At 31.5% G+C, this 14,763-nt stretch overlaps 1 protein-coding gene across 13 annotated transcripts in view; it reads right to left on the minus strand.

The window, feature by feature from the left end:
- ATRX (ATRX chromatin remodeler) overlaps nt 1-14,763 on the minus strand; it is a 261,805-nt gene that overhangs the window by 164,425 nt on the left and 82,617 nt on the right. For 7 of the 13 annotated variants that reach the window (XM_039849234.1, XM_039849215.1, XM_039849201.1 and 4 more), the window contains 4 exons: nt 14,552-14,661; nt 12,883-12,950; nt 9,500-12,576; nt 5,319-5,391 (listed from right to left, as the gene is read on the minus strand). In XM_039849234.1, the coding sequence (XP_039705168.1) occupies nt 5,319-5,391; nt 9,500-12,576; nt 12,883-12,950; nt 14,552-14,661 (3,328 nt within the window). The remainder of the gene's footprint in view (nt 1-5,318; nt 5,392-9,499; nt 12,577-12,882; nt 12,951-14,551; nt 14,662-14,763) is intronic. The other 6 variants (XM_039849209.1, XM_039849176.1, XM_039849241.1 and 3 more) reach the window with 1 other exon arrangement.

Genomic DNA, 14,763 nt, shown 5'->3' on the forward strand with positions numbered 1-14,763 from the left:
CTTTGGTTCAAAATCAGTATCTTAATATGAACCTTTCTATAAAAAATATGACTATGTCATACTAATCTGTACCCAAAAAATGGTGGAATTCATGAAATAATGATGAAAATAAAAAAGTTAAACAACGTTTTGAAACATATTTTTTAGTCATATGTCCTACAAAATGTTTGCAGTTAACAAAAAATAGCAATGTTTTCTTTTCAGTGAGAGTACCAAGAAAATTAGTACCAAATAAATTTTTTTTAAAAAAATCATAGGAATAGAAAAATAAAAGTTGTACATTAACCACAGTTTATTAACAATTTATGTCAAATTACAAAATGTATATTGTGATTTTTATGAAAAAAATCGAAGCCAGTTTTAGAGGAAATTTTAATAAGAAATAATTTATTAACAACATTGACATACATTTAGAAAATCTGATCATATTAAAGAACTAGTTTAATTTTTTATACTTGAAAAGTAAAAACGACTTACTCATCTCATTTTTATTTTTAAATTTCAAATTTAAAGACAAAAGGGGCATATATGAAGTATAAAAAATGAATTATTTTTGCTAACAGAAATTCCACACTTTGCGGCAGGGTATGGGGGGGGGAGATTTCTCATTTTCTGAAAGTCTCAATATCACAGAACAGGAAAGGAAAGCAGAGAGATCACCAATACTGACCATATTTCTTTCCTTGCTGAGAATTCCAGCATAAAGAAAGCTGGTAGCAACTGCAACCAGTTTAGGTATCTACAAACAGATCTTATCTACTGGTTGGACACCTGTATTATACTTAAATGACTTTAAATACTTACCTGTGCTATAAAGACAAAAACAGAAACAAAAACAAAAACAAAACTGAGAATTACCTAAAAACTGACATTTAAAATCCTTACTGAAATATAAAAACAAGTGAAATGCTTCATTTAAAATGTTATCTTTGTATTTCAAGCACATAAAGAACCAAAGCAATTTTGCTAACCAAACAGGACAACCATAAAGAAAAAATTTTCACAGAAAAATTCTATTCCAGAATTAGCTAATTTATATAGAAAATAGATAAAGACACATATAGAAGAACATTTGGAAAAGTGTTTAAAATGTAAACCAAGTGAAAGTCATATGTTGAAGGGACCTGAGATACACTCATGCCATTAAAGCTTTATTGAAATCAGGTAAACAAACAGTAAATATCTTCATTAGTATGAACAAAATCCAAGAATCAATCAGTTCCCAAAATATCCAGCTGGATTAACAGTACAGACCCTTCATCAGAATACCCACACCAAGCTAAGGGAAAAAGCAATCATTTGCATATTTCCCAGTTTGAAAAGCAAAGTATTACCAAATTACAAAATAATTGGAAAATTTTAACGCTATGGTGTAGTCCCACTATAATTAAGTAAAACTTCTATTAATAAAGGGCAATTCCTTTAAGCAATCTCCACATCAAATTTTGCTTCTATGAAAAAAATTATTTAGCCCCCCTGAGAAATGATGAGGAAAACTATGGAGTATTAATAGATCCAATTAAGCATTCTTCAACTATAAAGTAAATATATGTATGGATGTGTGGATGTGGCAAGGGAGGGTATCCATATAAAAATCTCAGCTTTTAGTCAAAATTGAGGTTAAAAAAAAAAAAGCATATTTAGAAAAAAAATCTAGCAATCTGTTTTTTTGTCTCTAAAAATCTCAGTTTTAAATATTTTTCACACCCTCTAAAAAATACAAATAAAGAATATTCCAAAACTAATTTTTTCAGGGGGAATAGATTCTTCAAGGATCGTTTAGTATGCAATCTCTAAAGACAAGCCTGCTTTAATGATCCTCAACACTAACACTGTTAAACTTGAACACACTACCATCTTGTTACTGAGGCTAATTGATAGTGCGGGTATTAAAAAATATATAGGACATTATTAGAAAATATTCAGTCAAAATATCTCAATTTATATTGAAAACATTAAAGAATCATAATGCATTTTCAATGCCAGCCTAATTGTAGAATTACAACCATAATTAAAAATTATGTGGATAAATGTCTTTTCAATGAAAGAACCAATTTAAAATAAAACTAACAGGTATTCAAAAGGTAACATTAACATAATGGCACATTCAAATAACTGACTTTAAAATTGTGTTTAATGTAAATAACCTAACAAAATGTTTGGTATTATTACATTCTCCCTTTCAAAAAGTACATAGAATCTATGCTATAAAATATGAAGTGATTTCTCAGTTATAGAAATTTCAATAATAAAGTTAATCTACTATTTATACTTTTTCTAAAAAGCTCAACCAAAAAAAGTAATAAAAGTTAAAACTGTCAATCAACCTATAGTCTGTTTATTAAATAAATGCAATTATATAAATTAATTTACAAATCAGACTGCTCTATCTCACAACAGCATACATGAACTTTCAAATATGAATGATATTACATAATGGTATGCTAAAATAACAGGAACTTATTTATTCACACCTACTAGAATATTCAGGACACAGCTAAGTCTTTTTAATGACTTCAAAAGCAGTCCTAGTTTTAAAATAGAAAAAATAACAACAGTGAAGTCTGTTGCAAAACTTTCAAACAAATACAAATTCATATATAAGTATTCATATATAAGTATTTTGAAATTATAAAATATTTATTGCCTCAATTTCAGAACTATCAAAACTTCTTTGACTACGAACTAGCCTACATATCTTAATTCTAACAAATTCTTTCAACTCTCATGAAAAGATACATCATAATTAAAATTAAATGCTTAAACAAGAAAAAAGTTTTACAGAAATTTATTGCATCCAATTAAGCATTTGTATTAATACACTATTTACCTCTCCATAACATCAACACTGAAAGTGAATTATAATACTGCTAAAAACCAAAGCATATGAAATTTATACACAATTTATATACAATTACACAATTGTGTACAAATTTACACACAATTACAATATGCTAACCTACCAAAGTACATCCTACTCAAAAATGTGAAATTGGTAAAATAATTCCAAGACTTAATCATGACTTGCAAACAAATTTCTAAAAGCTCCTTAGTGCATACTCAAATATGCTCAAATACATTGCCTACACAAAATTTTCAAGAAGATATTTGTATCTCCATCATTAGACAACCTATGGGTATTAGGTAACCTCTTTGGATATGAAACAAGTTATTAATGGTATATTTTATTAAAGTACATTAAACTGAGTATAAAGAAAAACATGCTCCAGATAAAATTTAATTCTTCTCAAAAGTATTCAACAGAGTTGTATTTTTTAATCACAAACACAAGATGGAACTAGGACACCCTCCAATAAAATACTTGCCAGTTACAGAGAGATGTGACAAAGTAACTTAAAAGATGAAAATGATGTTTATATATTGACAAGCTCTAACACAAAAAATTATCATACCTTAATAATGACACTCTTATTTGGTGGCTAAATATGAAATTAAGTTATATTAGGATATAGCATGTTTTAAATATTATTAGCCTTTTAATAACATTTTAGGCCTCATATTTTACAGGAAAACAGTAGCATAAAGAAGTGAAGAGGAATGAAAGCAGTTTTTAAATTTTTAAATGCTTTCATAATCTCACTGAGACCATGTACTATATAAAATCCCTGATGAATTAAATGTATGCCCTTACCATTCCATTCTGGACCCCATAACATAATTTATATATTTAATCAAAAACTAAATTTACATGTAAGCAGCATATGAATCTTTGTATCCATGATTAAGTACTATTCAAATGTGCAAAATAAAACTGTTCATTCTACTTAATAAAAAACATTCTCCTGTCAATTATAAGAACACTGATCTTTGAAACAGAAAAACCTATCAGCACCAGCAAGATATAAACCTGAGCTAGAGTAACAGCTGTCTCCACAGCATTTACTAACTCAAAGTTAATTCCTTACAAAACCATGACACAAAAATGACAGATTTTCTTAATATTAGAGTTTACTGTTAGGAATAAATGGATGGTTAATATAGTGCTCCTTAGTAAAACCATCACATCTATCTTAGATGTCTGGTGTTAGAATTAATCAGAGAAAATTTCATCCAATCCTTTCATTTTATTTGTTTATTTACTTTTACTATTACCATTTTAGTGTACTTTCCCCCATCTTTTTTAAATGCATTTTAAAATTTTTTTTATTAAAATATAGCTAACACAGAATATTGTATTAGTTTCAGGTGTACACCATAGTTATTCAACCTTTATATACCTAAAGAAGTGATAACCATGACTAAGTCCAGCAACCACCTAACACTGTGCAACGCTATCACAATATTATTGACTATATTCCCTATGTAGTACACCACATCCCCATGACTTGTTTTATACCTGAAGTCTGAACCTCTTATTTCCCTTCACCTCAATCCTTCTATTTTAGAGATCAGAAAGTTTTGGCAAAGAGTAAAGTCACTGCCCAAGATTCCAGACAGTTGTTAGAAAAGATAGAACTAGAAGTCAGATACTCTTATCTTCATTATTCCAAAATTCCACCCAATACACTACACCTGGTTGAAGATTATGATTGCGTGGTATACTATAGTCCAGGAAAGAATTAAAATACATATAAAAACATTATATTATATTCTTCAATACTTTTATTTTTTTATTTTTCATTGCTGAGATATAGGTGTTCCTTAGTATTTTTTTTCTACTCCCAGCAATCCCTTAGTTAAATAAATTTGTACAGGCTACACAATTTACATTTAAAACTATTGTGTAAACCTTATTAAAGTTAACAGTATCATACTACTTTTTATCTGAAAAATGGTTAAAATCTATGTCAGTTTGGACACTGTAAATTGACACTAATTTTGAAAGTGATCTCTTAAACTTATATATCTGAGCAATCTCCTTTTTTTCACTTTGAACAGGATTTAATAAATAGGACCACCACACTGAATGGCAACTTAAAATAATAATCAAATATTAAGGAGATGTTTGTTGTCACCGATTTATTGAGATATGATTTACCTTCATCGATAAAATAATCTGTCAAAATTATTCTCAAAAATTATCACTTTACATGAAAACATAAAATTGACAGTGCTTTATTTCTATAACATATCCTATGCTAGGTGTGCTAATATTTATATTTACTTTCTCTTAAGGTTTCTGAGTTTTAGCTCATTTTCTGGCCTTCCTTTCAAACTTGCAGGAAGACAGTGAGCGAGTCTTTCTAAGGTAGGCACTCCTGGTCTTTACAATCAGCTTGTGGTTCCATTGCTGCTGTTTGTGCCCATGTCTAGGATGTGTTATAATCTTTTAAAAGTCCTTACAGATGGAATCATACCTATTCTCGGGATCATTGTCATCGTCATCATCATCCACTGTGACAGGCACTGATTTAGATAAGGCTTCATCTCCTTGAGGGAAAAAAAAGGTACACTTAAAATTTAGCTTTAAATTATCTACACAAGTAAAACAATATAAAATAAAACTGAAAACCTAAAACTTTAAAAACAACTACAGGGTTCTAAAATGTACTCTAGATTCCAAAACATGATTAAGAAGAATTGATAAGGAAAGAACAATGGGGAATTTAAGAAGTGCCAGGAGTAAAATGATAAATAAGTTGGATCTTATATATTTCAAAGTTCCTTCTGAGAGAACAAAGGTTTTAAAGCTCATCCTTCTGGTAACAAGTCTTTATCATTTGCCATCACAGTAGCATAAATTTATTGCTGAAATAAGCTTTGTAATGATCCATTTTTAAGTTTAAATTTAACAGATGTATAATTTATCCTGTATCACTGAAAAATAACAAAATTGTTATCAATATTTTGGTAGTACCAAGTAATTTCAAAATATACTTGAATTTGTATAGTATTCATGAGTAGAATTACACATATACATTCGAGTACAATAAAACTTATTTCCTTATAAAAAGCTACATTTCTATCCTTTGATTAAAATTCTAAAGAAATCAACATTTGTATATTTCATTGTATGTAAACTGCACCTCAAAAACAAACTTAAATATTGAACTCTTACTAATACTACATATGCCTCAAAAACAAACTTAAATATTGAACTCTTACTAATACTACATATGCTGAAGTAATTAGGGAGAAGTATGTTAATGTTTACCAATTATTTTGAAATGCATCCAAAATTTCAAGAGCATTACACTGAGTGAAAAAAGCCAACCTCAAAATGTTACATACTTCATGATTCTATCTTTTAACAAAATAACAGATAAAAATCAGATTGAATTAACAGTTGCTAGGGGTTAAGAATGAGGATAAGAGTAAGGGAGTGTGCATAAGATGTAGCATAAGGGAAACTTGTGGTAATGGAATAGTTCAATATCTTGGTTGTCAGTGGTGGTTTACAAAGCTACAAATGATACAATTGCACAGATCTATACTTATACATACAATATGCACACGCACACACACACACAAATGAGTACAAATTAAACTGATGAAATCTGTATAAATCTTCTGTTCCTGGTTTTGACACTTTATGATAGTTATGCAAGATATTACCATTAGGAGAAACTGAATGAAGGGTATCCACGATCTCCCTGTACATTTTTTTGGTGCAACTTCCTGTAAATTTATAATTATTTCAAAATAGTTAAAAAGGCAAAAATAAGTTAGTTACACTGATGGATAGATAGGATATATAGATAGATATGTGATAAAGCAAATACAGTGCAATGTTAATGGAAGAAACTTTTCTGTATATTTAAATTTTTCTCATAATAAAATATTTGGAGGAAAAATCCATAAAGAACATAGACAGATACAGATTCGGGACAGAAATACACTAAATATAGAAAGGCAAAAATAAACTTTACAATATCCTAGCAAACTCACAATACCTCATTCAAACAAGACCAATCTTCAAATGAATTACTAGTAATACTACTGTTGTTCCTCTTTTCTACACCTTTCAAAATTTGACCCAAACTTCAAAATTCAGTTCCAATACTACCTGTTCTTTTAAGTCTTCCTCCAATATTTAGATTAAATGGTTCGCTCAGTATTTATCACACAGCCCTATTTTACTTTTATATCTTTTTTCTGGTATTCTTTTTTTAAATAATTTATCTATGTCTATCTTGCTCATTAGACTGTAATCTCCTAGGACCATGTTGTTAACCTTGGTTGCTCATGCCATTCCCAAGCACCAATTTCTAAGAAAATGTTGTACCATGTAATAGAATACCCAACTATTGCTGAATAAATTGGAATCCTCTAAATTCATGAGAGCAGGAGAGGCTTTTTAAAGGCTCATAAAAACTGTCACCTAAAATAAGTTGGACATATTAAGGGACTAAATAAATTTAGCATGCTTCAAGCAAATTCTTAAGGAATGCCACTTATCATTAGCTTATACTCAAACTTATCTTTAAAAACTATTTTTTACATAGTGCTTCTTTTCAATGCCCTTCACATTCTTTATCTCCATAAATATTTCTATTGACAAAGTCCAATTTTTAGATGTGTTAACCCCTTAGCAAATTTATCTTCTTTTTTCATCTAAAGCAATCAGTCCCAAGAAATATCCAGGGTAAACGAAATTGGAACAGGCTTGTTCCACCAAACAGTCAAGAGACTAGCATCTGCTTAAGTGCTGAATTCTCAAGGTTTCTCAAAATATACCCCATCAGCACACTGGTCCTTCAGAATATAGTTACATAAGTTAAAATGGAACACAATGACCAAGACTAGTGCTGGGTTAAGGAATTATTGGGAAATATACCCTATGTTGTCATCTCTTCTTAAGATCTGATGAACACATATTACTTATTACACTAGGTATTAATAGTCCCAAACATGAAAGGTATGTCATAGATATCCTCATATGTATTAAATCAAGTGAGATTTTGGGAAATGAAAATTAGTATTTGAAATCAAACATGTTAATTTCACTAGGGAAGCTGTTTAATCATAGAAACCAGTTTTCCAAAGTTTAAGATTAGTTCAATCGCCTAGAATTTGCTAATGAGAATATTCAATGTAACTAATTACAATTTATTATTCTTATACTCTAATCATTAATAAATTTTCTCATCTAAACTGATAACAAAAACATTGATTTGATATCAAAGTAACTATTCAATCATGTTTTGAATGCAAGTCCACAATCTCTTATATGCAATTCTGAAATCCAAAAGGCTCTCAAACATAAAAGTTATACAAGGTGGTCCCAAAGTTCATTTAGCAGCAAAACCTAATCAGAACTATTTACTCTTCTAAATGTGAATGTTCATGTTTTGCTGCAGAAATACTAACGTGGCTGATTATGGGGGTTTTTCCTCAGGCCCTAATGGAGCTATTATATAATATACAGTTAACTAACTACTCTGTATTATCTTTCTGAAAACCAAACAGTTGAAAATTCTGAAACACATTAGGCCCAAGAATTTCAGGGACTGCAGACCTGTAGTGATAATAGCCATACAGGCAGAACTCCATCTAGGCATGTAATATAGAGGAACATTAAACTGTATACATCATGCATATCACACTTGGTTTTCAAATCAACTGATTAGATAAGTGCTCCATAAAAGGAATTTAAAATTTTATTTAAAAACAGGTTTTAAATTAATTTCTCTAAAATCCCATTGGGATAAATGAAAAATGCTAACATAAGGAATGAAAGGAAATTTTTAAACATTCTGCCTGTGCCACAAACATAGCTATAAGTGAAATCTACTTTATAAAAAAGTTTAAACAAATTTCAAGTGTCCCTGGTTAGCTGACAGATTTTACTGACTTAAAAAAAAAAAAAAAAAAAGACAATGAGTGACAAGATTACATTTATTGTACAACTGATTTTTAAAAAATTGTAATAATAAAATTTTCACAATTGGGTGGTAATTTGGAGTATCACTGACTATTGACCCAAACAAACTTTAATTGTTCTAGTGCTCTATCTCATGATAGGGTAATAGAACTACTTTTCGGCTGTCTTTCCACCTTTGTTAGTATTGAAGACAGAAACATCTGGTTCATGTCATTAGAAAAGAAATGATGAGCATCAGCAAAGGGTTTCAATGAAGTAAATTTAATTTTTCAGAGGATTTAATGGGACACAAAGTTACTCTGTCCAATTTAAAAAATCATATGCATGGCAAAGCACTTAAAACTACCACATACCATTTTATACCAGTACCAAGCACTCATCTCCATTACATAAACTACTGGTACCAGTCTGATTTTCCTTCATAAACTACCGTTCATTATTTCAGAGAAAAAGCATCAAACATTGATAAAGAAATTTTGTTAATTACTCAACAAACCTGGTATACCTGACACAGAATACTAACAATGAAATAGTTTCCAATGATGGCATAAAAATAAATGGAGAAAGGCTTTGTAGTTAATCTCTAAAGACTTTTTAAATTGTCTTTTCCTAAATAGTAACCCTGCATTTGACTGGCTTCAGGAAAATTAAATAATGTAATGATTCAAGAGGGAATAAGTACAAATTACACATTTTAAATTTATTTTTGCATACCTGAAGACTGACAAAATCCAGTATGTGAAGACAGCACTAAATTTTCCGTCACAGGCTTAATTTTCTGCTCATCACTGCTCCCCTCGCCTACAGAATTCTGATCATCTCCTATATCAGAAGAAGATGAGGAAGTGATGTCAGCTTGCTTCCTTTTAGTGCTTGTTCTTAAGGAGTTTCTCATTTTCTCCTTGACATTGCCTGCCTTCTTTTTAGCTGAAGTTCTTTGTTTCTTCAGCTTTTTATTATCTTCAGAACTTTCCTCAGCATCTGAAGATGAGGAGCCACTTTGTACTCCCTTGTTACTTCGCTTTGAATTTAAATTTCGTCTTTCCCTCAATTCTATTCTTTTCAGTCTCTTATCAGAAGAATCATGACCATCTTCTTTCATGGAATATTTCTCAGTATCAGATGATGAACAATCTTGTCTCTTCCTTGAACTTTTTTCAGGTAAGTTGCACCTTTTCTTCTCTCTACCAGATGGTACATTCTTATTCCTTTTTTCTTCTGAAGAATCACAACTATCTCTTTTCCCTTGTAACTTGTCAGCATTATCAGATAATTCATCCTTCTTTTTACAAGCTTTATCTTTTATTTTTTTACTTTTCTTTTCTCCATCAGTTGTGTCATTCTTATTTTGCTTTATGCCTTTAGGAAAATGACAAATTTCTCCTCCCTCAGGTAATTTCTCCATGCCATCAGATGATTCATACTGTTGTTCCATCTTAATTACTTTTTTCTTCAAGTCTGTAGTTTTCTTTTCTTTTTCTTCAGCTTGCTTTTTGCTCTGCTTTTTATCATCCTCAGAGGAGTCATCACTGTGCTCTTTCTTTGAGAATTTCTCAGCAACATCAGATAAGCTACCCTGTACTTTCTTATACACTTTGGTTTTCAGATGCTTACTCTTTTCTTTAGTTTCAGCAAACTTTTTGTTTTCTGGAGAACTAAAACTCTCCTCTTTCCCAGAAGGCGGCTTATCAGCACCAACAAAAGAAACACCTGGCTGCTGCTTCTTAACGTGTCTATCACTTAATTCTAAGACGGTCTTGTCTTTACAAACTGTGCCTTCTGAAGAGAAGTTCTCTCTTTCTTGTTTCCTTTCAGCATCATCAGATGACCGTTCTTGTGTAGTCTTCAAATTTTTCTGTCCTTGATTACCCATTCTTTTTTTGCTGTGTTTTTCATCTTCGGAAGAATCATAATCTTCTCTATTTGGAACTCCTTTTTTGGTTGTTCTGGCAACCCCAATTTTACTCATGCTCTTTATCTCTTTTTCTAATTCCGAGTCATAATTGGAAGATTCAGACTGGTTTTGTCGTTTCTTTTTAGGCATTATAAACCTTTTAGCTGATTTGCCTTTTTTAATATCAAAATCTGAGCCAGAAGTAGAACTTTTTCTTTTCCTTTTTCCTTTATCATCTTTCCCTGTTTGAGTCTTTAAATCATACAAAGTCTTCTCATGATTTGTATGAGTTTCATTAATATCAGTATCTGAAGAAGAACTCTGACTCATCCTGGATACCTCTTTGAGGATTGCTAGCATCTCATCAGAATCTGAATTTTGATCCACAATCTCTGACTGTTTAGATTTAGGCAATTTATTAGGTTTAGGATTATCTATAGCACTGTCAGAAGAATTCCGCTTATCTTTTTTTCTCATTGGACCCGATTGTTTTTGTTTCTCCTTAACTGTTTCATTACTTTCTTCATCCGAATTAGATGTAGCGGGGTTGGTTTCTGTCTGTCGCCTTAATGGTGTAGTCTTCACACGTGGGGATCTTCGAAGATCAGATTCTTCTGCAGGTAACAGAACTTCACATTCAACCAAATGCTCGTTATCATTTTTTTCCTGTCCAAGTTCACAGTTCTCTGGCTTGGGGCTCAGACCAGAACTTTTATAGACATCTTTATCTTGTGGAACTTCCTGACAATCAGCACCTTTAACTGGGGAATTAGAAAGGGAGACAGGAGTGAGTTTAACATATAATTCTTTTGTTACTTTAGCTGTAGTTTTTGACTTAATACCTCCTCTGTTGTCTTTTGAAGTAATATTTAATTTTACAGAAGAACTCTCCAGTTCTTGCTCAATTCCACTGTTGCCATCACCCTGATGATCAGATGAACTCTGAACTTCCATAGCAGTCTCAAGATTCTCGAAAATGTCTTCTGGAACTGAAGAAGGAACAGACACAATATCCATGTCTAAGTCTTCAGAAGTGTTAGCAGGTTCATACTGAGGTTCTTCCTTTTTATCAGATTTCTTATGTTCACCACTGGTACTTTTATTTGTTCTTTGTTCCTCTACTGGAATACTCTGATCCATGTGCTCACTATCTACCTGCTTTCCTGACAGTTTAGGTTCTGATTTTGAAATATCCTTCCTTTCCAAAGCGCAGGGTTTTTCTCCTTTTCGTACTTTTATTTCAGACTTAGCATCTATGACTTTATGCTCTTTGGTATTTTTCTCTTTGTTTACAGCATCTAAACCTTGGATCTCTGAATTCAAATCTTCTTCTAATGCAAGATGAGCTTTCCTAATATCAGCCAACACAGATTTAAAAGCCTTAAGCTGACGTAACTTTGTAGCCGAATTGATTTCTGAATTATCTGTTGCCTGCTTCAAAAACTTGACGTAACTGGAGTTCATGTTTGCTGTGGTCTCAATCAGTTTTTTTGCCTTCTTAATCAACTCTTTGGGCACAATTAGTGCTGAATACGAGTAGGTTACAGAACCAGAACATGAATCATCTAATTTCTTTTCTTCTCCATTACAATTTGAACTATTTTTCTTTGGAGAAAATCTGGGTGTATGGTCACATACTTTATTACTCTTTTCATTGTCAACTTTTATCTTCTTCTTATTTTGTTGCAACAACTGTTCTAAATTTTCAAATACGCTGTTACATGCAGTAACCAAGTCCAACAAAGGCTCCGGGTGACAAATGTAGCAATACCATTGATTGTTTTCATCCATTATCGTAGACAGCTCCTTTCGGCCAAGGTTGCGCAGAATACATTTCTTGCAGAAGGCATTATGGCAAAAGTCACAACAAATCAAGTTTCCACCTTCTGCACACCATCTGAAATTATTTAAAGATTAAAATATTATTCCCAAATGAAACTCATTTTAAACCTTTTTAATATTAAAGCAATTCATATTTTCCTGCCAGCAATATTAATAGTAAAGCAATTTAGCTTACCTGCTTATTCTTTATTAGAAACTTAAAACAAACATAAAACTACAGTTTTGTGGAAAAGAACAGTCTTCCATTAAAGACATCAATGACACTACAAAAAAAATGGATCTAATAACAGATTATGTAAGAATTCCCCCACCAAAAATGTAGCCAACACGGAATTTGAATTCATCTTGATGAATTACCTACCTACATTGTTCATCCATTCCATCTGAGTCACGGCTAATATCATCACTCATATAATATTTAAAGCAATTCTATTAAAAGAAAAGAGGAAGAGGAAATTTTATTCAAAATTGGTAATATCCATAAAAGACAAAAATTTTATTTTTTAAGTCATTAAAAAAGTAAAGGGAGTGTCTGTGTACATGTGTATTTTAGACGATCAAAGCAAAAGCACTGAACTTTTCAATACTAATACTTTCTACACATAGAAATATCTCAAGAAACAAATTCCTTGGAACAGATTTCCATATCATCAAGTACACTATTCCTTATATATTTATAAAAGATTCTGATAAAGCAAATTTCTGATCTCATATGACTAGCTACTAAAGCTCTACATAAAAATATATTAGATGTTGTTGCTACTTAATAAACAGTCATCATATGTAAATAACCAGCTACCATATGTACAGCTAAGCAATACCATCCTACATTAACCTACATTATCTTTAAATCTCAAAATATCTACTATACAAGGTCCGAGGTATTACACCCAATTTGAGAGTAAAGGCTCTGGTTCATTAATATGTATATAAATCTAAAGTCATACAACTAGCAAGAGGCCAAACTAGTACTCAAATCCAAGTCTGACTGACTGTAAATTCCTTTTTACTGGTACTGGATAAATGGAAGGTTCCATGCCCACAGGTGAAAACTATTTATTAAAATGAGCTAGGCTCAACAGACTATCTCTTGGGGAAAAAATCAGATACGTAAGAAAAGAGAATAGAAATGTGCATTATAAATTCAGCAATATGAAATTCAGTTGTCACAATTTAAAACTAGAGGCTACAACATGTACTCTAGATAGGCCCCTGGCTAAACTGAATTCAAGGAAAGGAGGGACACAAATTACTAGAAGTAAACAGTACATTTAAGTAGGTCTGTATCTATCAAAAATGAGTACAATAAAAGATCTAGAACTAGAACTCTGAGGAAAGTCTGGTCTGACCCTGCATTTCGAGGAAGCATTTTCTTGCAGAATAAACTAACAGAGGATTAATCTTGGCACTAATATGAGTTGGGCAAACCATATCATTGATATTATAGATACTTAAAATAAATTTCAAGGCATAACTAATAAAAAAGTATACATAAACTGTTAAAACTATCTTCGACACATATTAAACATTTTCAACTCTATTATCTCCAAGTTTTATGTCAAAACTCTGCTCCACAGAGTTTAGATTTGGGTAATTAGGGTACATAAGAGGGACAGTTATAAAACATACATTCTTTAAATTTTCCAGCACACCACACTCTCCCTCACCTACCAGCCTTTGAACATATTGCCTCTGCCTAGAATATGCTGAACCAATCCGACTTCACCAGGCTAACTCCTATTTATATTTCAGATACCAGTTTATCTCATCTCCATTATAAAGCCCCTACCCAACTTCAAATTACAGACTTCCTGTGTGTTCCTGTAGTATACAATATCACTACTATCAGGGCACTACTTGGGCTTTTTATAACTGTCTTCCCCACTACAATATAAGCAATCCAAGGGCAGAAACCATTTTCGTCTTCTTCATCACTGTGCACCAACGTTCTGACACTGTGTACCAAAAGTCTGACACATGGTAAGCATTAAATTATTTGTGGACTGAATTATCAACAGATCATTACATACCTTACAAATAAGTACTTGCAGTGAAGGATGTCTATAAATGGAATCTTTCTGAAAATGATTGACCTGTTGTCCACAAGCTGTGCAGCTCACAATCCCATGGAGCCCATCTTCTAGGAGAAAGGATTGACCATTATTCACACATATACACACACATACAAAAAGATATTTACATTAGTCATTTGGCAACTTTCATATTGGAAATTAAACATCTC

This window comes from Pteropus medius, unplaced genomic scaffold (assembly GCF_902729225.1).
Source record: "Pteropus medius unplaced genomic scaffold, Ma_sr-lr_union100, whole genome shotgun sequence".
NCBI lineage: Eukaryota > Metazoa > Chordata > Mammalia > Chiroptera > Pteropodidae > Pteropus > Pteropus medius.